Raw genomic sequence first — 24,401 nt, forward strand, 5'->3', positions numbered from 1 at the left:
TAGGGCAAAGTGAGAAAGAAAAAGCAGCTTCGCTGGTGTAGGATACTGCTCAGAGTAATGTGTGGTGGCAAGTGCAAAAAGAAGCCTTACACTCTCAGTGTCTGATGCCTGCATTCCCAGAAGCTGACATAAAATCTTTCAAAACCTTTTTTTTTCCAACAGACTGCTCCAAAGAAAAGTGCAAGCAGTGATGGGTGTCTGTTTCTCTGTGGCTTTAGATTACTACTGTCAGAAATAGTTAACAGATGAAGCATTTAATAACTGGTGACGTTAAATGAACTTTTGGCCTGTTTCACCTGGCCGTATGTTTTGTATCACTTTGGGTATGTTTTCCATTCCATGTCAACTCAGACAAATTCAAGAAGGCAAACTGGATGTTTATTTATTTGTTTTGAATTAAACTGTAGGTTTTATTGGATTCTTTTAAACATCTTTTGAGAAGCAGAATTGGCAGAATTAGGCAGAGTTGAGTGCTGCAGGCTCCTGAGTTTGCTAGAAATTAGGAAGGTTCAGGATGCCGTGCTAGATCATGGAGACCCGGGGAGTGCAGTTGTCAGAATTGCAAAGTAACCTCTGTTAAACCAAGCTATCTGTTTGTAGAAAAAAAAGTCAGGTGAACCTTGGGGTACAGGTCTTGTTCAGCAATGATGTTATTCAGTTACATGCGAGCATCAAGTAAGAATTAGACCCCTTCCTCGTCAGGTTAGTTGAAATCTGAATTTGGCTTGTACTTCATCCAAAGGTGTAAAAAACGTAGCACTTTATACCTGAGCTACTAATGAGAGACTTATTCCCACACAGCCTAGATCATCAGCTATTTTTCTCTGCAGACCCCTGTCTGTTAAGTTCACCCTAAACTTTCCAAAGCATATGTTCATGCGCCTTTTTTGTCATCTTTTGATTTCAGGAGGCTGCATGACTTGACCTTCACAGTGTGTATACTAATGTTTTAAATGTATCTTACGCTGAATCCAGGGCCTGGTTCTGTTGCCTTGGTGTTGGGGTATCTTTCTCCAGTGCATCAGGGCAGAACTGGTCCTGCTGAAGCCAGATGGGTTGCAGTTAGTGGAGAAATGACCTGGGCACTGGGCTGTGCCTGCGCACCTGGTGTCAGCCTCCTAAATTTCAGCCAGCTGAATCCCATCCAGGGAGTAAATGTACTTTATAAGCACTGTAAATATGAACTCTTAATATGTCTTGAAGAGTGCAGGATGCATGAGACTGTGTATAGAAGATCTACATTTTACTATTTATATTTTCAGCTCAATAGAGATACATATATGAAGTTAGTCATATTTGCCAAGGGGATTATAACCTTTGGCTTTGTCTAACACCAAGGCTGTGATGCTTTAACAATAATATTATTCAGACCCTTTGCTGTGATTATTCTGGCAAAGTTAATTCCACATAGAAACACCTATGATGGGATAGTATTATCTTTGTTACTGATTATCTACGTGTAACCAGTTCAGCTTGGAAAAAAGAAAACATGTGTCACTGAAATTAATTTGCATGTAAATCAGACTTAAATGTCTAGATTTTGAAGCCAGATTCTGCAGTATGTTTTACAGGAGGGAGGAGAAGATAGGACTGCCCTTAATTTAATTCCTCAGTAAACAGTCATGTGCAAACAGATGAGACAAAACTGTCTTCCAAGTGATGGAGAAAGAATAGATTAATATAGTAGAAACTGGGGTGTAAGCAGAATTATTACAAAAAAAGATCTACAAGTGATTACTTATTGACTTTACTTCAGTGTATGTCTTGTTTTCCTGTGAATTCTTCCTTCTGCTCTCCTTCAGCACAATGCCACCACCCTTTTTTCCTACCAAAAACATGCAGCTGTTTGCCTTTTCAGTCACACAATTAGTGACTGAGAAATACTCAGCATTGTATCTTTTTAATCAGTTGTTATTTGATTTGTGGGGCTTTTTCCCCCACTAAATGTTAGCTCAGTTCTTTTAAACAGAATTATGAGTAAATTTAATGTATACTGGCAGTCCCATTTAGTTTCCTTCTATAACCTGTACTGGAATTGGTCAGGGGTTTCTGGTTTTATTTTGTTCTGGGTTTTTTGTTTTGTTTTATTTTGTATCTTCTTTTTTAAAAAATTATAGAAAGAGGATTTCATATGTTCTTTCTCTTAGCTATACTACCTGAGACCATTACCAATCTAAATTACCACGTACCTCCTGAACGGGGGCAAAAAAGCAGAAAGCATCAGTACTTTAGATTGTTGATGACCGAACACTAGAAGGTCTGCAAAATGTACATGATTTACTCACCAGAAGAGACAGTAAAGGCAGAATGTATACACTGGAGTTCAAAATCACTGCAGTAATGAGACATATTTAGCACAGTGAGTCTGTGAAAGCAGGGAAGTAGTAAGAAGAAATACTTGCTATAAATGTTCACAATGACACAAAGGTATGATAGAAGAAAAACCCAACCAACATCTGCATCTTTAATAAACTTTGAACCCTCATGTTTCCAGTTGGTTAAACACATCTTTTTCTAGAAGATGATTTCCAAAAAGCAGTGGTTAGGTGTAATATAGAAGATGCTTGCATGTTAAAGTGGTGTAATCATTCCAGAAGCCCATGACACTTGGAAGAAAAGTTTTCCTATTAGCTCAGCAAGCTATGGGTTTCATGCATTTCGCAGTGAGGAGATGAATTCCTTACATATATATGTCCATCTCCATTTTAATGGAAATTTCTGTGAAAAATTTGCCTGCAACCATGTAGAAGGCTGGCTAAGCAGTTATGCGTCTACATTAAACACTCTGCTTTTGCTTCACACAATACACACACAGTGTATTCACTGCATGCAGGTATACAAATTCATGTGGTGGGAGAGAGATGTGAGCTTTTGGGTGTTTGGCTGCCTTATAAACAATGAAGGAGAACATCTGTCCTCTGGTAAATGTGGGAGAAGTGGAATTGATATCACACCTCATTTGTAAGCACATGAGAACTTCAGGGAGCCTGCTTGAAATTGTTCTTTCTAGGTAAAAAAATACTTTCTCCTTATCCTGAAATTCTTTTCATTCTAATTAAGGTCTAGCCAAGACTGAAGCTTTGCTTGGTGTGGATTGGCTTAATGTGGAGGAGGATACAATTCTTCCTCTTGGAAGCTACTGCAAAAGATGTGTCTTACCATGCATTTTCTTACCTGAGGAACTTTGCTAGGAAGGTGCAGGTAAGCTTCTTCAGGCTAAACTGAGCTAGGGAAAAACTGTTTGGAACAACAAATAAAATGTGAACAAACTGATTTTTCTGTTGAAAAACAGAGAAAAAAACTGAAAAGACTAGAAGTTTTTCTTACAGGTTGAAAAGGGAGAAACTGTTAGTAAATTATGTACCTACTTTTTGGTCTTCGTATGGAAAGAATTGATTTTACCTTTTGTTTCCTTCTGTATTTTCAGAAAGACACCCATTGTCAAAGGAAACAACGGTAGCTGCCCATTGGTGGAAGGGCTGTCCATTTGCTCTGAAGGAGAACATGCTGAAACACCTTTTTAATATACCTTCCATTCTGAGCTTCAGAAAAGATCAACATGAACAGTAACAGAGATGAACTTGAGGTGATTGTTTTCTTGGTTGTGCTGCCCTGGAGCTAGCTGCAGAGCTGACCACTGGAAAGGCACAGTGCAGGAGAACACTTCTGTGCTGCAGTACTGTTATTTCAGATTGCCTAACCATCTAAGATGTGTATCAGCCGAGTGAAGATTGCAAGATTCTGAGATGATTTGACCTGTGATGGAGGAATGCTTCTGGGAAACTGCTGGAGGATTTCAGCACAGTGGTATCTCTGCCCTTACTGATCTGTGTCAAAGTCCAAAATGAACCACACTTGGGCATACAACCTGAGCTTTGGTGCATCTACAGATCCTGTTGAGCCAAGGGCTGGGCTTGCACGAAGTGGGCACATAATAGTAGCTGTTTTTCTTGGATTCATCTTCGTTTTTGGTTTCTTCAATAACTTGATTGTCCTCATCCTCTTCTGCAAGTTCAAAACCCTCCGTAACCCAGTCAACATGCTTCTGATGAACATCAGTATCAGTGACATGTTAGTGTGCATCTCTGGCACTACCCTTAGTTTTGCATCTAACATTCATGGCAAATGGATTGGAGGGGAGCATGGTTGTAGATGGTATGGCTTTGTCAACTCCTGCTTTGGTAAGAGTTTAGTGATAATTCTTTTATTTTTAACACTGGTACATGAAGCAACTTGATCAGTGCACTCGCCGCTTCTCTGTGGCAAATGGAAGGATGTCTTGATTGTTTGTTATGGTCAATCACAAGTGAAATGCATAGAATGCAGCTAGGTTGGAGAAGATCTTTAAGATCATCAAGTCCAACCATTACCTCAGGACTGCCAAATCCACCACTAACCCATGTCATAAGTGCATCATCTACATGATTTTTGAATATATTCACAGCTTGTTACTTTGGATAAGAGACTGACCCCCACCTCACTGCAGCCTCCTTTCAGATAGTTGTAGAGAGCGGTACTTCAGCCTTCTCTTCTCCAGACTAAGCAACCCCAGTTCCCTCAGCCCTTCCTCATCACACTTGTGCTCCAGACCCTTCACCAGCTTTGTTGCCCTTCTCTGGACCCACTCCAGCACCTCAATGTCTCTCTTGTACTGAGGAATGCAGAAATGAACACAGGATTTGAGGTGTGGCCTCACCAGTGCTGACTACAGGGGATGATCACTGCCCTGGCCCTGCTGGCCACACTATTGCTGGTATAGGCCAGGATGCTTTTGGCTTTCTCGGCTGCCTGGGCAGAAGCTGCATCATGTTCAGCTGGTTGACAGTCAGTACCGCCAGGTTCTTTTCTGCTGGGTGGCTTTGTTTTAGTATATTTTAACAACAGACTTTATGAAAGAGTAGAACAGATCTGATAAATATTTCCTAATATATACATTTTTAAAAATTATTTGTTTGTAAGATCTAAAAATGGCATCTAGAAAGAGGCAAGCCACTGGAAGGAGTTTGACTGACTATATGAACATACATAATACCTCCCTCTTTTTCAGGAAAATCTTGTGTCAACACTGAACTACAAGCCCTTCAGTTGTGCTTCTGTTAACAAAGCCTCCTGAAAGTAATCCATTTACCATTTGTAATTGTCTATCAATCTATAATATAAATTCCCTCATGTCCCAAATAATGACAGTTTTCATCATTAAATGCTTTCTGTGCCTACCCCAAAGCAAAATCTTTATTTTAAAATTATGTTCTTGCAGGTTCAATAGCAAATTAAGTCATACTTTGATTTGTTGGAAATAGTCAGTGTGCATCAAAGCATAAAGCAGTGTTCAGTGTTCCTCTCCTGTCCAGACAAAACTTTTCCTGCAACCAGCTTTTGTGCTGCAAGCTTTAAGTGTTTTAACTGAGAACTGTTTTAGTTATTAAATCAAGATAAAAGAAAGAGCACAGTCAGAGGGCAGCCATCATCCCCCCGAGGTCCCCAGTCGCTGTAAGAATTGCATTACCAAGCAGTGCCTGCGCTTATTCCTATGTTCGAAAAAAAGTCCACTGAAGCATAACGTGGCCTATGGGTGCACGTCTAGACGTGATCCTTATCGCACCCAGACTGCAGGACCTGGCATGGCTCCCTATTGCTGTACATCCTTTCTCTGGTGCCTCAGGCACCAGGACTGGACTCAGTGCATCCCTGGCTCTTCTCCCACGCTGAAGCTGCAGTATGTCTTGTGCTGGCACTTTGGACCAAGAAGTGCTCCCGCAGCCCTGGATGTAGAGTCAGACTGCAGATCTAAACCCACGTTTTCTACCTGAATTATAAGCTCTTGTTATTTCCAATGGTGTGATCCCTGGTCCCCTTCCCTTCCTCAAATGTGTGCTCCACTGATGACAGTTAACTCAGCCTGGCAGCTTCCCCTGGGAATCTGCTGCTTCGCCCAAAGTGAGCTGTCAGGAGCCATCAGTAAAAGCACTGACTTCGGCCTTCCAAAAATAGAACCCATCATCAACAATACCTTGGCTTGTTCTGACAGGCTGCTTTTGGAAGGGAGTTGCGGCTGCCCCATCCCTAGAAGTGTTCAAGGCCAGGTTGGATGGGGCTTTGAGCAACCTGATCTAGTGGAAGGTTTCCCTGCCCGTGGCAGGGGGCTTGGAACTAGATGAGCTTTAAGGTCCCTCCCAACCCAAACCAAGCTGTGATTCTATGATTCTGTGGCTTAGTCTGTGCAGAGCAGGACGAGATGTTTTCTCCTTGCACATTTCATTTCCATTTTTGTGAATTTTATGAATTCCAATATTTCAGTGGTTAGTCTTCTTGAGGAGAAAGGGATTAGGACTGTTTTTTCTCCATCCTTTGATTTAGCCTTCTTTTTTATTATTTAGGTGTGGGATGGGAGAATAACATTGGAAAGGAAGGGGGAAAAAAAATACGTGCTTAAGGGATTAGAAATAAAAGCATGTTGAAGGTGCCCTTTGAGCCTGCTGGCTTATGTTAGGATATCTGTGTATTACCACCTGGGTAACTGGAATTAAACCAGTAAATGTGTACATTGCTCATGGGTGACTTGCTTATGGAATAAATCTCAAGTTAGAACTTCTGTGTAAAACAGATGTATGGCAGGAGTGCAGATTTGTGTGCTATTGTGATACCAGTGTTCATGTGGGAGTTTCTGCTATAATTCTTAAAATTGATTAGATCATCAAAGAACAAGCAAGCAAACAAAACCAGAAACCCCACAATGCCAAAGGTGACCTCAGCTGCTCGAGTGGTGCTGATGCTGTCAGCGGAGTGTCTGGGTGGCTGAGACAGCCTAAAAACAGGTAGTTATTGAACTGTGCATATGGAAACCTTTCATGACAGTGTTAGAGAAACTCTTTTGCAATTCTTTTCTCAAAGTCCTGCAGCACTCACGACATTTTTTGTTTCATTAGTGTATATAAAGGGCATACTGAAGAAGTTTGCTTGCAGAGTTGAAAAATGTTCACTGGAAAATAAGTAAAAGCAAATAATAGTAGCAGGTTGCCTAACATTTATGTGTCTCTATAGACAGGTACTATCTGCTGATATATACCATTGTGCATCAGGGGGTTTGGAGTTTTGTACTTTTTTGTACTCTAGAGTATGCTGAAAAGAGCTACAGTAGGTGTGCAGTATGTTGATGGTTTTTCCAGGAATTTATAGCACTTGAAAACAAAATGCTTGGGTTACCATCATTATTTTTCCTTTTTTCTTTTTTTTTCTTGCATTCACTGTGCACTGTAAGCCGCACAGACTGAACAAGGAGCCATCAAATGGAATGGTTAATGTTTTTTAAGGCTATTGGAAAGTGACATGAGAGAATTGTGAGCTTTTTATTGAGACTGCAGGTATTGGTGCTAAAAGAATAAACAAATGGCATCTCATTCATTTTAGGATTCTTTTCTTTGTCTTCTGCTGACTTTGGAAAAATTATATAAAACTTACCAAAGTGTTTCAGAAATTCAAGAGACAGAAAATAAGTATATTCTTAAGCTGGTGGCTTAAGACTTCACTGATGGAGCAGTGTAGTTACCAAGGGTAAGGAAGCTTTTTGTCAGCAAGAGGATTTTTGACACCTAAGTAGTCCAGTTTAGATCATAGCATTTGGCCTGACCACTGTGATTGCCTTCTGTGTGGCAAATCTGATTGGATTTATAAACATAAATGCAAAAGCCACAAAGACTACAAAATACTATATGAGGCTACTGTATAAAAGGAGCATGTAAGAACACAGAAATGGCAAATCTGTATAGTTTGGGAAGAGAGCCTTTTTTTTATTTCCACTTTTTTGCAATCCCTTAGCTATTATTAAAAAAAAATATATATATACTTTTTATTTGCTAAAAATTAGCTTACCCTTATTTGTGCCTCATGTCTGATTTCAGTCTGCCAAAGCTAAGAGGAATGGTACTAATTCTTGGGGTCATGAATAGAGATGTGTAATATGAAAGGTAATTAAGAAGAAATGAAGTTCCACGTCAAGCTTTGTTAGAATAAACACTTAAATATTCTTATATGTTCCTTTTTTTCCTCATGGGATAGATCCTGTCCTACTACAATAAACATCAGTATAGGGCCTGAATTTCAGATGATGTTACAGTAAGTTCACTGGCTTCAGTAGAATTGCACTCTCTTGTACCAAATGAAGGTATGTGACTTTTTTTAAAAAAAAAAAAAAAAAGAAAATTTTAAGTGGGAAATTAGTTTAAACTAAAAAAAGGGGAAATTCATGATGGATGTGAGGAAAAAATTGTTTACAATGAGGTTGGTACAGTACTGGCACACATTGCCCAGAGAGGTGGTGAATGCACCATCCCTGGAGACATTCAAGGCCAGGCTGGATGTGGTTCTGGGCAACCTGATCTAGTTGAAGATGTCCCTCCTCATTGCAGGGAGGTTGGACTAGGTGACCTTTGAAGGTCCTTTCCAAATCAAACTGCAATTCTGTGATTCTAATCTTCAGGACTTGGTGAGTATTTGATGATGTGTAAACCACACCTAAGCCAACTTCTAACTGTTAAAATATTCTTAAATACAGTTTGTTCTTAAAAGGCTTCTGAGAAGAAGTGGTTATTTCACACACACACACACACACACACACACGTTGTTTTGTGATGCTTTGAAAATCTTCATCTTTTTCTTTTAAACCAAATTGAGAGTGCAGGTTTATCCCCAGGTCTGTGGCCTGGATGAAACTGAGCCAGTGAAATTAGGAAGCTGAGATTTGTTTCAGATGTAATGCATGGTGAGAGATCACTATTTTCTTTCTCTAAAGTGTCTTTATATTTTTTAAAATCCCATAACTGTTGCTCTGGAAGGTGATCTGGAAAGCAAATCTGATTCTTCTCCCAGCAGTATTGGCAGTGCAATGTACATTGATGTTGCTCGCTGTGGAATTGACCTGTAAGTTCTTTACTTAGGAATCCATTGCCTACCCCAGACAGTTAAAAACCATGACCCAAGAATTATCACCAGCGAGTTGCCATGGGCACAGTGGAAAAAAATATGGACAAAGTGTAGGTGTTTGGTTTATTTACTTGCTGCTTTGCACACGTCTGCTTTGTGACTTCAAACTATTCGTAGAAAGCAGAAGTTTTAGAAGCTAATGGGAAGTACAGATGCTGATCAGTAAGCATGCAATAGGGATTTTAAGCAAAACATGAAATATCGTGAGACCTGCTATGGAAGAATAAGAGCTCTCGGGTCTTGATCTGGGGAAGAACTAGAGATGGAGTTAGAGGAGGAACAGCTTCTGGTGTTCCCAGCGTAAATGATTTTATCCTGGTGCTTGTGCATGTTTGCATCTCTGTCAAGTAGGTCACTGCAGAGGAAACTGCACATGTCACTGGGATGAGTAAATGGATGGATTTGCTAAGTTTGCTCCCATTGCCCACTGCTTAGCCGCAGTTTGACAGGCTCATGGTTATACATTTAAGCAAACATGGAAAGGGACATAGAGACTGAGGACACATTATCCAAGCTGAACTCTGTGTAAACTCCACAAGCAAGCTGAAATAAAAACTGTTAAATATATAATGAAATTATTAAGCATTAGATTTTAATATAGTAAAAATCCATTATTTAATAACACACTCCCATAGAGTCCATATATACACAAAGTGATATGTCATCCTAAGATGAAGCTTGTAACGCAGTTTTGACCGTCTTATGCATAACCTCTCCAGTGCTTTATTAAACATTTCAAATCTCTGGACAGATGAAAACTTTATAAAACATTTCATCTTTTCCCAAGATACTCGCACTAATGTAGACTTCCCAAACATGTATGACAGGCATAATTTGGGCTCAGATGACTTCTGGAGTTCATTTTCAGAATTGCTACTTTACGCAATGCCATATCAGGATTAAATATTAAATAGATTAATACATATGGGAAAGATGAAGCTGTCTCTGGCTCAGGAATTCCAACACAAGATTCTAATGCTGGAAAAATTTCAAGGTACATCACCATCAAGGATATTTTTGTGACTGCTGAAGTCTTAGCTCATGTTTTCAGTTGTCTGTTGGTTGTTTTCCTCAGCATTCATGGTAGTTAAAGTACTTGGCAGTTTGCCTGAGAAGTTGATGCCATTATTTCTTTGTAAAAGACGAATTCAGGTTAGTGTTGTGTAAGTGAACATCACTATGCAAGAGGACAGAGAGATGCCTAAGCCACTTGAAAACTCCGTGATTTGAGTCCGTGTCTTCCTGCATAGTGTCCTATCTGTTTAGGATGCAGGAGAGGGCTACGTTCGCAGATCTGTTCTAACTGAAGTAAGGCATGTATATGTGTCTTTTTATCTGTTGATAAGCCAAGAACTTATCTAAATGAGGACTTTTAAAACTAAGCTTTTTAGAAACCCCATAGTGCTCAACTACATAGATAATCTTTTCAGTCTCTTTAAAGCAGTTATTGATTTATTCCCTTGTAAACTGCCAGAAAACACGCTGAATTAGAAATGGAGCTGCTCGTGATTTTGTTTTAAATGTCAGCTGTTTTGTGACTATTAACAAGTAATTTTTTTCTTAGTCTTTTACCTTAATTATACAAGCTGTGGCTTAGACTCATTGCGCTAAACTAAGGTAATTAAATTTAGAGTACAGACTTCTAGCATACTGGAAATGCTCTGCTGATGTTCTGTGTTGACCCTGGATGGTAGCCGTGTGCCCACCAAAGCTTCTCTATCACTCTCCTCCTCAGCTGAATAGGGGAGAGAAAATACAATGAAAGGCTCCTGGGTCAAGATGAAGATAGGGAGAGATTACTCACCAGTTACTGTCAGGGGCAAAACAGATTCCACTTGGGGAAATCAGTTTACTACTAATAAAACCAGAGTAGGGTAATGAGAAATAAAACCAAATCTTAAAAACACCTTATTATATTCTTCATATTTACATGGGAAAATGAAATTCTGAACCCCTTAGAAACAGATGGGAATCATCTGACTAAAACCAAACACTTTCCAATCCCCCACCGGCTTCTTTTACAACCAATGGAAAAACAGATTTGTAGTGCCAGCATGCAGATTGTCTGGCGTATGTGAGATGCTCTCTTATGATATGAGCTGTGCCCTCTAAGTGCCCCCTTATCTCCACTGGTTATGAAAGGAGCCCAAGCTCAGAGGTAGGTATGTGCTCTGTAGCTCTCTGGAGTCATGAGATGACCCTCACAAGTAGCATACTTATTGGTCTTTCTGTCTTTCAGTCATTTTCTTACTTTTGCGTGTAATTCCCTCTCTACTGCAGTGTCTTCATCCTGGATGTTGGGTTTATTTCTTAGTTTATTTCTAGTTCCTATGGGCATTGAATGCCATACAATGCTGTAATCACTTGGAATTGTCCAAGAGGGAGTATTTGTTGTGTTTCCATGAAGAGTTGTCCAGTTCTCTGTCAGAGCTTAAGATCCAACATTCCTCATGTATGGAAAATGCTATTTGGTCTTCATACAGATATTTTGTAGAGCACAGGTACTGGGCTTCTGTGTTCGATTCAAGTGCTTGAAGTAAGGAGTCAGTTTGGGCAAAAGTTTTGGAAAACCTGATATAAAAGGAATCATGCTGTGCAGAAAAAGTGGAAATGGAAGACCTAATGTACTTTGAGCATTATTCTTGAAATAAGACACTTCACTCTGGTAGATATTTTAACGCTGGTTTAAGGTAAGAGAAGGTTTTGCCTTTGTTGTGGCAGAGCATCACCTAAGGTGTCATTCAGTTTGCCTGCGTTTTTAAGTTGTTGTGGACTCAGGGTGTTGATGCTAAGTGTTAGGTCAGATCCCATGGTGTACAGTGAGTGTCTGTATCACCAGGCATAGTTGCTTCTCCCTCCCCTGCTCTGGGCAGCCCCTGGTGAGCCCCACCTCGATGCCATGCTGCAGTGGGGCTGTGGGGTGCACTAGAACCCCCCACTTCCCTCGTCCTCACCTCTCCCAGCTTTCAGCACAGCAGAATTTCCAGCACATGGCTCAGACAGGAGCTGGAGCGTGCTCTGCGCAGGTCGCTGATCCCCAGGTACCCTCAGTCTGCACCAGCAGCCATGTGTAGGTTGAGTCATCATATTTTCCCTTGGCTGCCATCCTTAATGTTTTCTGCTGTGCTTTGTTGTATGATAATCTGGAGTCTATTTTCCTAGTGCCTGACCAAAATAAAACAGCAGAAAACATCCAAAGATACCAACAGTGAAGGGTGGATAGCAGCTTGTGTACGTGTCCTGAAAAGAAGGACAGAAGGACAGAGGGATTCTGTGAGGAAATCAATAATTTCTTTGTCATTTTTGTGTGTGGTTGTCAGATGTCCATGTAAAAAAATGTTCTGCCTGTGCCCAGAGTCTGTATCTGTGCATGTGCAAGTGACTTCAAATTTCTGCCAATGGTTTATGCTTCCTTATTGAACAGTCATGCTTGCAATTCAGTTGCGTACTTCTGGTTCTGGGACATCACTCTATGCTATGGCCACATGTTGCAGAACACTAAGGGTTTTATGCAAGGGAGCAAGCGAATAACATCACTTTACACAGAGACCCAGAATAGGAGCTTAAATGCTCATATTTCTTGCAAAATTATCCTGACAGTGAATTGATTCTAAAAGGTTGTGGCTATAAGCTGTGTTGGAGATGATGGAACAGCATTTCTGTCAGAGTTCAGTTTAATCATTTTCATTTGCAGGCCCTTTTCGTTAATCCTGGGTCCCGGCATTAACCCAAGCAGTGCTATGCCTGATGTCAGTTTTGTATTACTTCAGGAAAAACCAGAAACCATGTAAAGAAATAGTTATTAAAATATATTTGACTTTCTGGTCCTCCAGTGTGCAAAATGAAATGAACTGGAGCCCAGTACATAAACCATATTCGATGGAAAAAAGCATATTAGAGAGCAAAGGAATTTGGTTGTGAAAGGCTATTAAATCATATTCCATTTAACTACGTGTTTAATAGTCTCTAGTAACTCTTTAAGAGCACCTGTGTGCTGACATACCTGGACAGAAGTTGATAATTTTTTGCAAAGCTTTAACATTTCCCTTGCAGTCCCTGAATTATACCAGAGAGAGGATATTATCTCTGGCTATTTAAATCCAAGCTATATTCCTAGTGGCTTTTTCTTAACTGATGACATTCATTTTCTATGTCCATTTCTTTTTTGGAAGCATTTAAGCAGAATGCTACATCTTCAGTCTAGTAAGCAAATTGAATACTTACAGGGTTTTCAGTGATAAAAGGAATACAAGACTATTGGCATAGCTCCAAATGATAACGGTAATAGGTAATAACTATCAGTTTCATTTTTTCCCCTTTTTCTCAGCTGTGGCTAATCTTCACTGTTAAGTGCTTCTGCCGCCTTTTCTAATTAGACAAGTCTATTAAGATGAGTATATAATAATTAGCAGTAGTTTGTTAAAAGAATGTGCTGACAGGGAAAGATCAGTTTCTTCAAAAGCTGGAGCTATTCTGTTTACATTTGTATTTTTCTAGGCATCAATACTAGCTGAGAAACTTTCTTAAAGTGGAGATTCAGTAAATGTCTAGTAAGTTAACAAACTACAGCCTCCATTGATTTGCAGACCATTTAATGTTTCTGTTATGATTCCACAGCTAACATGACTCACATGTGAAATCACAGCTAACAGGATTGGATTACTGGAAGGTTTGTGGGTTTGTTTTTGTTGTGGGTTGCTTGGGTCTTTTTAATACTGTCAAAATGACCTCTGATTGCTGGAAATTTTTCTATAATTGATAGGGGCAGGAGGAACGTTTGATACCTTCAGACAGAAAATGCAAGGGAGGACCACTCCGTGGGCTGCTTCTTCCCCCTGACATCCCACTGTTACTGTTCTTGGAGTGTCCCTGTGCTTTGACCGCGGACTGGCTTGGGACCTGTCTCTCCACATGCTGTCCTGGCCCAACGCAGATCAGGGGAGGCAATGGGCCAGCATTCACCCCATACAAGGGTGAAGCTTCAGGTTCCCTGGGCCTGCTTGACTCCTCTTGCCTCCCCTCCTGTCCAGACTGTAATGCCTTAATCAAGGTCACTTGGGCACCATCTTTAAAACTGTGTTATAACAGTGTAAGACTTCATTTGCTTTAGCTGAAAGTTTCTAGTGCCAGCTGTCAGCATCAGGCTCAATGGCTCTGGGCAATTCCATCCAACAAGTGTTCCCAAAATGTGATAAAATTATGTTAGAATTATCTCTTGTTTGTGGTTTCTTAAAGCTGTTTCACAGAGAGATGCCAATATCTTTGAAGTGCAATCTCATCCTATGGCCAGCTACAAACTTTTGCTCTTCCCTACACAAGTATGGCAACCACAATGCAGAAGGTGACTCACTGGGGGTAAGCTGTAAACCTTTGCATACATTTTGTAGTGTTTTATCAGAGGCAGATGTTCAATAAGTGCTAATTTTCTAGTGTAAGTTTTCAGTTGTATTTTCTACTCTGTTTTGGTTGTGGGTTTTTTTTCTTTTTTCTATTGTTCCATTGTTCCTATTGGTTTCACTAATGCAATCCACAGCAGAAGTAGTAGATAAATATGGTAAGAAGGGATCAAAGGGAGCAGGCTTCAGATGAGTTGATAGATGAAAAGTTACATGATGAAAGGGTAGGAAAAAAGTGGACTTGAGTGTGAAAATTTTTCATGAGAAGGAGTTTGACTATCTTTAAAAATCAATGGCAATGTAAACCTTTGCTTAGATTAGGACTAACAATTTTCAAGATTCAAAACTATTAGTTAATTCACATACATGACATTTTATTGCTTGGTATCTAAGTGTTGTCTGAGTCTAGTACAGACCTCTGAGAGAGTATTGAAATAGCATGCTAACGTCTAGCAAGATTTGCTTTGAACTAAGAAATGGCATGAATTTTAGAAAAACACAGATAATTTAATTTAACTTGTTCTTATGAAAATTTTAGAGCATGCAGTGGTCAAATACCACTGGATCTACATTAGGCTTGATTCTTACGTGCATATGCACACTGAAGCATTATTGTTTGCCAAATTTACAATTTGTGGGTAACTTCTGTTTTGCATTCAGTCTGTTTAAGAAATTGCCAGGGGATCTCTTTACACTGACACGTTTAATCACCCTAATGAAATTATCCAAGCTGTTAGCATGCTGCACAGCAGGCAGCACAAGCAGAGTATCCTGGAGCAGGGATCTCACGGTGTGGTCAGGAGCACTGCCTTCCTCTGCACCTGCGGCAGGAGAGCAAGCACCACGCAGGAGGCTGATAGCCATCCCTGCAGCTAAGCCATCTGCCTAGGTGACAGTTCAGCAGGAGTTAATTAAGCACAGTTCTAGGGCAGGAATTAATATGGTAGGGATGAGGAGTTGCAAATTATGTCCCTTAATGAAAGGGTAGAATATCTACATGGTATTTGGGTATGTTCCATGGGCTGACTGTGGTGCACAAAGCAGCTTTTCAATTTAAGTCTTTGTAACAAATCCAAGCAGTTTGCCTAAGTTTATCCAAACTACCAAATTTTGCTCTGGTTTTGGTCTGCTCAGTTTTCAAAGAGGGAACCTGTGATAGAGTGAGAGGGCCAAGGACCAGAAACACTGTGATGACACTGAGGATTGCTTTACTGTGTGTGCTTCTTAAAACTGAAAATGTATTTCTGTTTAATATCTTTGTGGGAGGCAAAGACTGCATTAGAGGAGTAGGATGAAAAGCTGCCAGATAAATATGCCAGTCAGGATTTAAATGGGCTTTTTCTAATGGGTAGAAAACAGGTTGTGAGGAAATACAAAGCCATGGCTTAATATTGTTTGTGATGGGAGCAGTAGATGTATCACCATCTGGTTTGCTCTGTGTAACAGTTTTTCTCTACTGGTCAGTGCATCAAGGGGTGTTTAACAAGGAATTTGAGCGTGAGAATGAGTAGGAGTTTTACAAGTATTAATATTTTTTCTTGGGTTGGGGGCACTCAGACCTTTGGGAAAGAAATATTAATAGTGGATACAAGCAGGTAATGGCCTCTTACTGTGCTGTAATTGTTTCTTCTTACCAACAACTAAATCAGAATTGTGCCTTGCAGAGGGTTGTGTATTTATGTACTGAATATTTGCTCAGTTAATGTGTCTAGAATACTAAACTTAAAGTCAGGATAACCTTCAGCATCCAATGATATTTTTCCACTGCATAGTCCCAGCAGTTTGGGTCTTTCTGGATTTATCTCCCAGGCTGCTTGCTGTCGTGAACCCTGTAAAATTAATATGTAATATATATATTGATACAATATATCAAGGAATTCCACTTATTAACTATGTACTATGGAAAGAAAAGTACCTTCTCCTGTAATTGAGGCTGCAACCTGATGATTTCGTTTGAAAACCCAATTCTTGTATTATGAGAAACTCTAAATAATCTTCCCCCATCCACCTTTTCACATTTTCTGGTTTTTTTTTTTTCCCTCTGTTTTCCTTTTCTAATGTGCCCTGATGTTTGCTTTTCTAAATGCTGCTGAGCATTGCTGCTGAGTGGAAGTGGTTTGCATAAAACTATCTGTCATAACGCTCTTTGCAGAGCAGTAAGTTAGAAACAATCACTGTGTATTTAAAGCTAGGACTGGTTTTCTCCACATATGGCAGTTTACATCAGTATTGCATTTCATCTGATCAGCGAGTGTTTCGTGAGGTTGTTCTGCAGTACTTCACAGTTAGCTTTTGTTGATTTGGAGTTATTCAGTGTACTATAATCAGCAAACTTCACTCATTGCTATCTCTTCCAGACAATCTATTAATGTGATGAATAACCCAGGGCCTAGCACTGATCCATAGGGGACTTTGCTGGCCACAGTTTCCACTGAGAAAACTATTTTCTCCTGTTCTTTATTTTCTGCCTCTAATCAATTATTTATCCATGTGAAGATTTCTGTTATTGTAAGGCAGCTTGCTATCCTGGGCTAGTCAAAGTTGTTTGGAAATCCAAGTAGGCTTTATTGAATGTATCATCCCTGTCTGCATGGCACTGCCAAGGATTTCTAATGAATTAGTAAGGCATGACTTCCCTCATGCTAGCCATGCTGGCTTGTCCCAACATGTCATACCTCTGTATACATCCACTACTATATTCTCTAGTGCAATTTCCACCAATCTATCAGTGTTGCAGAGTAGACTCGTCTGCTGGATGAAATGCACTGCAAAGAGTTTCTATCTGCATCATTTACAAACTATGTCTTAATGGATGTAGCAAAAGATCTCCTCTTCTGAGGTCCTTCTGAAGGGTTAATACCGCTTCTCCTCACTGCAAGCAAAGTCATCTTGGGTAGAGGTAGGTGTAGCCTTCTCTACTGTTTCATCCCACCTCCATGGCATGTGAGGTTGTTGGATTATAAAACTCCATAAGAACATGGTGGCCCAAGGGCCGTGTAAAGGCTGATCTACATATTTTTACACTGCATTTATATTATCAGGTATGACTAGTTATTGACCAGTTAATAGCTAATTATTATAACAAACAGTTTGTCCACTAGACTTTATGACAGAAAATTGACTCCGAAGAGTAAATATTTCTAGTGTGTTCCCTCTCTAGGAATAGTAACTGCTGAGAAAAGGAGATTGTAGAATCATTTTAAAATCTCTAGAAATATACCTTTGTTATTAAAAATGAGCAGTTACATTCAGTGAAATAGCACAGGCTTGTAACAGGGAAGTTAACTAGGTGTGCTTGGTGGAAGCTTGCCTCTGACAGATGATAATACACTGTAATTTCACCTCTCACCTTCCTTGGTACTATACCGCATATGTAGGAAAGCCCTGAGACTACATGCTGTGTATTAGGTGTGTGCAGATGCTCAGCATGAAGGAAGGTCCTGGGGATCTGTGCCTGTTTGGAAAGCAAAGGAGCACTTCTGGCTGGAGATGGGGGTTCTGGAGGACAGTGTGAGTATGGACATGTATGGACATGTGGCTGCTGCAGTGGTGCCCTGAGAGCACCCTCCTGCTATGCTAGCACTGTACATCCATCCCTGCTTTCACAGGCACACAAGCCCCAAAGATTTCTCCTGAGATGTTGCTGTACAGGAGCTCCATCTAGTGCTAACATTATATTTTATTCTGATTCCTTATGGCAGCTGGATAAATACACTGATAAGGAGGCAGCTGATTTAGGAAGCTGAATTTGCAAGTGCTAGCCTGCTTTCCAGAATGCAGAGGGATCCTGCATAATGCATGGCAAGTGAGAGCAAAATTAATATTCAGGTTTGGTTTTGGGTTTGGTGGTTTTTTGGTTTTTTTTTGGTTTTTTTTTTTTTTTTTTTTTTTTGTTTTGTTTTGTTTTTTTTTTTTTGTGTTTTTTTTTTTTGTTTTTTTTTTTGTTTGTTTGTTTGTTTGTTTTGGGTTTTTTTTTGTACTATGCTGGTATCATTGAGATGCAAAAGTGAGTTTTTTGCTATATTTATACCACTAGGAGTAGTTGGCTGGTTGGTTGATGGATAAACGTATTAATAACAGCAGAAAAGCATAGTAATACTGAGTCATACATATTAAGTTACAAGATATGCCTAAGAATTAAGGTCACCATTAAAGCACAATGTATACATATTTAAAAATTCAGCAACGGGGGAAAGAATAAACCAAATAGTTTTCTTCTGTTAAAAGTAATACATACTGTCTGTATTGAAGATCTCGCCAAACACAAAAGGAAGGGAAACGGAGAGAGGAAACAGAAATGACTCTTGAGAAAAAAACAGGAAAGGTTTACTGAACAGGGCCAGTAATGTATGCTGCCAGATTTGTCCCAGCAGGCTTGAATGCAACAATGATTTTGCAGCGATTTCTTTCAAGTGCAGAGTTAAACTGTGACTCCCATTAGAGTTAAGCAGGAAGGGAATTCTTTAGGGAAAGGAATGATTGCCTTCTCTAATGGACTCATGACTAGAAGTCATCTATGTAAAAGAAACAAATAATTACAGGCATTAGATAGCTACTGTTGCATTTATGTCTGTTCAAAGTGAATTGCTGATATTGGAAGTAGCCTGTATTTTGAAAGCCGAGCCTACCAGCATTTAAAAACTGGTTGTAACTGCTAATGTGTAACAAATGATTGTGGGAAATATTTTCTCTATTTCAAATAAGTAGAAATGTTTCTAATGCCTTAAAGATCCAAAGAAAATGGTGATATGATCACTAACACATGGGAGCATTCAATGAATAAGTCACCAAATGCAAGGATATTTGATTGCTTTTACTGTATGTTCTATGCCTATTATGAATATTTAATAGGCATGTTCAAATACAGCCAATAGTGTTTTAGGAGCACATCCCATTCTCTGCTGCTTCCATCAGTTACTGAGGCATCCATGCACTTCTCTGTGGTTTGTATCATTTATGTTGGCACTGAACTTATCAGGAGCTGCTGTATTCACACTGTGATTTGCTATATCATAGGTTAATTTATTATGATTTGTTTATTTGCTGAAGTGTAGATACTGAGCTGTAAAGCTCAAGCAAGTCAGGCTAGTATTGACTGTTTGTCCACCAAGGCCAGTGCTCACTTTCAGTCTATTCATCTTAATTCCGGAAAGTCCTCTAGGTGGGCTTTCTTTTTAACTCTTGAAATGTTTGGGGTCTTCAGCCAAAATCTGTTGAGAGCTGGATTTTGGTTTATAAATTATGTATCTCTTTTTGTTTGTGACGGAAAAGTTTAAAGTGAGTAATATTCTGGGGAGAAGGAAGAGCAGCCGCAGGCCCCTGTGTCTAACTCTCCACACCTGTCTGCATCCCTTTGAATATTCAGTTGTGCTTCTCATCTTAAAAAATGAAGAAACAAAACAAAACCCACAAAACCAAAACACGTACCAAACCCAATGATAAATCCATATTCACAATCTCTCACTTGTTTCTCCAATTTGCTCATTTGATGCTACTTTCCCACTAGCACTAGTGGATGTGGAATTTGTTAACCAACTTGACTAATATAACTGTGTTCTGTTAGCTGAGTTTGTTTCATTCTGGGCTGCCTATCCCAGACTTTGCAGGCTGATCAACATTCTCACTGCCATTTGCGGCAATTCTGGTGTCACACAAGAAGAGGAGATATAAACTGGAGACTATAAATGAGATAGGACTTGAGTATCTTGACCATAGGAGTTAAGTGTGTGTTTTGAGACTTAGAGCTAATAAGAAAACCAGAATAGTTCTTCTTTATTTTTTTTTAACAGTTATCAAGTTTTGTTCTTTCTTCCCATGATGCTGTGCCCCTCAGTAGTTTCTGATTTCTTGCAAAAGTGTGTATGTTGTGAGGAGGTCAGCGATCAGATCAACAGATGGCAGAAATGCCCCCCCTCTTCTGCCAAGTGAATCAGCTTTTGAAAGTTTCTGCTTTTATCATTGTAATATTCTGACCTTCTCACCCGCAAGGAAGTCTCTGATGACAGCAATCACTGTGGTGGAAATGACTGTATTTTTGTGGAAGAAATGCATTGACTTTAAGGTAAGCATAGCCCAGTAGTTTTCCTTATCAGTATTAGCAGTAACTAATACATAAAAGATGGAATCAAAACTGATGATAGCACAGTTTGCTCCGTGTGCACTCTCAAAGTCTCCAGTGCTGTGGCAGGTGCTAGGTAAGGTACTTTGATCCAGAGCTGATAAAATTTCACCTGAAGATTAAGCTACCATTAGAAAGAGATCTTCTTGCTTTTTTTTCCCCTCTTGCTGCTTCCAAACCTGCTTGTGAACACTACCAATTGTATTGCATGCACAGTCCATGAGGAATGATACTGGGATATGTTTTCAGAAAGGTTTCTAAGGAAACACAGAAGTGCAAATATGTTGGAAAGGTCATGTCTTTTAAGTTGCTTAAATTGTTTATGTTGCACTTTGATTTGTGGAGTTTTTTTACTTCTGTAAAGAACTTACAGAAATGCCCTCATTTAAATCAGCAAAGTTATTTCCCTAGAAAACAGCACTGAGTCACTGATCAAACTAGTTTTGTATAACTCAATAACATATTTGTGTAATACCATTCAGCAGCACAACTTGGAATTAAACTTGAAACCATAAAATTGAGGTAGTAGAGCCTTCATTTGAAGAGAGCTTTTAATGCATTGTTCTATGTTCACCTCTGAGTCCTTGGCAAGCGTGACGAAGGACAGCAGCCAGAAGAAACAGCAGACGAATACCTTAGCATAGAATTCCTCCATATTCCCAGCTTGAGGTGCATATAGTCACAAAAACCTTTTCTTCCTTTTGCATTTTATTGCTGTCTCACAGTACCACAGAGAATTTTAGCATATTCTCCACCTAACAGAGCAGCGGATTTAGCAGCTGAAGCCTGAGGCACTAGAGGGAAGGGAATGTAGCTGTGTTAGAACATGTAACATTTCTGAGAAACCTACCTGCTGCCCATGTTAGGTATTTACCAACACGGCATTTCTAAGTGGAGATCAGAGCATGTTTCCTCCATTCCTGCAAATGTTCTTTCAACTCTTTCTTGCTGTATCTCCAAATTCACTGTTCACCACTGCAGGGTGGCCTGGCTTCAGCAGGAGTGGTGCCTCTTGAAAACCTCAGTTTGTTGCCAGGGAGGTACCTGTAAGGAACAGGTCTGATGAACTGATAGCCAGAATCCCTTCTTCTCCCTGTTGCACAAGAGGTCAAGGACAGACCTCTAAAACACAGACCTTTGTGTTTGTGGGTGTGAGAGTGTGAGTGAATGACTTACTGTGAGTGGGTAAAATCAGCCTGGATGGGGATTAGGTGCAGTAAAATCATCTTGGCCTTTTCTGAGTGATTGGATTTAGTTTTCCTGCTTTAATGTCATGTGGAAGAAGGAATGCCATTGCATTCCTCCAAGCTCAGTGTGCCTAAGCTTACCGCTGGCTTCTTTTCATTACCTCTCATCCTTAGTAACCAGAATACAGTGCAGGATATCGTTATGTCATGCAAGTGTGATGCTCCAGGACTCTAATCATGATGTAGGATAATGACCTTCAGGAGAATTAACAGGGCAAATACACTTAAATTTGTAGTCAAAACACCCAGTGTAGACGGAATCTCTGGGATTCTCAGTTTATTATAACCTACAGATCATTGGCAAGCTGCATCCTGTTTCCAGTTACTACATCAGCATGCAGTGTAAAGCAGCAAAGAACTAATACAAAATGTTGTGCTCTTAGCTGGGATTCATGAGAACAAAGCATAATGATTTGCTGTGTCCTTCACAGCATATTCTGTGCTGTGCTGTGCTGCCAGGAAGATCTTTAAATGAAAGTAAATAGTAGGTAACGTCTCAGATAATAGTCCTATAAATGGATGCCTATCCTGGTTTACGACTTGAAATTGAATTTCTTGCACTCTATTCACTGCAACTAATTGCTGTGTAGGAAAGGCTTTTGACTCACACCCAGCTTGTCACAAAGTCACTTATTTCCATGGTTAATTTTTGAATAATTATTTGTTTCTGTAATGCAATCTGCAGTGGATTTTTATGTCATTTATCAGTACTGCTCAGTGAGAACCTCAGCTTTGTTCCTGTGTTTGCATGAAATGTTGGAAGAACAAATTACATTTCTCACTGTGATTGACTCCTGTGGAGTTACTTGGCTAGGTACCAGCTCAAGGCCCTAAATATTTGTTGGAGGCAAATTCTATTTAGATTTTCAATTCCTGAACTTAATTTTGTTTCAATTTTTTACAACATTACTCATTTCAAATTCATATACACAGTTGAGCCAGTTATAAATGCTATTGCAAAAATAAGACTGAAATGTTTGCATAAAGCATTGTGCTTAGCTTTAAAATTATAATTAGCTTTTCTCTTTTTATAACTTAAATAATTTTTAAACTTATTTTCTGGTTAAGACTATGGAGATCACATTCAAATCTTTTCCTCTGCCATAACTCTAAAGTTTTTAATTGCTTTTTATTTTAAAGCTGAGATTCTCACAAATTCTTATGACTGTAATAGATAGGGTGTGAAATAACTGCAGGATTTCTGGCAAAGACCACAACAGTTAAATGCATATGACACAAGTCTGATACACAAAAATAGTAGGCACAATGAAAAGTGAGAAGCTGTATTCTACTTTATCTAAACTGGATTACAAGAAGGGTGAAAGGGAAGACCAAAAGGGTGAAAGGTTAGACCTGTTTGTTAGTCTAACCTCAGTACCTGGAAAAATTATGGAGGATATCATCCTGAGTGCTATTGAAAAGCATGTAAAGGACAAGGCAATAATCAGGTTTTTGCTAGCAGCTCATTCACTAACTGTTACACACCTGATCCCTGTTTTTAACTTTCATCCAGTGTCAAACTAAATACTGAACACAAAACCAGGTTTTGTCTTTGTTAGGAAATACTGTTGTTTCAGTCCAGCAAATCAGGCCTATGTATCTGCTGTAATGCATCAAATGAGAGTGAGATTTAAAAAACCCAAAACCGCACTTTTTAAAATTAAAAAGCTAAGGGTATTCTTAGCAAATGGTGACATTGGAGCTGATAACCTACCACAGTATTGGAACAGAGTTTTTTCTTAATGGACATTCTGTTTTGGTTTTGTCCACTCTTGATTTCTGTGTTAAGATGGAAGACCCTTGGTTGGGTGGAGGTGCAGTGTTGAGGTACAGAGAGTCCCCAGTTTGTATACACTGCACAAAGTCACGCAAAGCAGACAGAGAGGGTTGTCGTGGCCCCTGTTGTTTCAGGTTCTTCCTCACCTGGGTAATAGGTGTTTTCATTTCTTGCAGCCAATGCAGTCGAATGCATCTCACTCTGGGGAAGAAGCTACTTGTTTAATATTTATTTTGGTTTTGGCTCTTCACTGCATCCTTTTTTTGTCTTTCAAAGAACTGGTTTCATTCTTTCAAAATATTGTAATTTTTCTTAAAAGTTAGCTGGGCTTAGTAAATTTTAAGCACATGAAGAGCACTGAATTATTTTAATGAGCTACCTTTTCAGTGCTCTCCTTTTCCCTTGTTGTCTTGAAATCATTAGAACTCAAAGCACAGTGGTGTTAATTTCAGTGCTATTAAAAAGTTCAGGTATAGCACAGATCTTGAATTCTTACTGTGACAAAAAGAAAAATACTGATTTTTTTTTTTTTTGCTAAACTTTTCTGGCCTGGGATTCCATATGTCACAGTTATTGTCCTCCAGAGAATAAAGATGAAATGGCTCCTGCCAAGATGTGTAATTAAGAGTCTCCTTTTTCTTCTGTATAGAGAAGAAAAATGATTTGCTATAATCTAAAAGCAACTTTTGTGGTTTTGTCTGATTGCTAATATTTAATTTATTCTTTACTGACATCAGCATGGTCCTAATTTAATAACTAAGCATTAATTGTATGTCAGTTAAAGAGGCTTTTTCTTTGTCTCAAAGCAAGAAATCTTGCATTCATGGGTAGTTATCTTCAGATCCACTCCATAAAGTTGTCCGTCATAAATACCAGTGTGAGAA

At 39.4% G+C, this 24,401-nt stretch overlaps 1 protein-coding gene across 1 annotated transcript in view; it reads left to right on the forward strand.

Moving 5' to 3' along the window:
• Window positions 1-3,844: 3,844 nt before the first annotated feature.
• Window positions 3,845-24,401, forward strand: part of LOC308219470 (opsin-3-like) — a gene marked incomplete at both ends in the record, with an annotated part of 79,056 nt that continues 58,499 nt past the window's right edge. Inside the window, one exon of the mRNA XM_080614483.1 lies at window positions 3,845-4,181. Within this exon, the coding sequence (XP_080470609.1) occupies window positions 3,845-4,181 (337 nt within the window). The remainder of the gene's footprint in view (window positions 4,182-24,401) is intronic.

The sequence above is a fragment of the Psittacula echo genome (genome assembly GCF_963264785.1).
Source record: "Psittacula echo genome assembly, chromosome: 3".
NCBI classification, from domain to species: Eukaryota; Metazoa; Chordata; class Aves; order Psittaciformes; family Psittacidae; genus Psittacula; species Psittacula echo.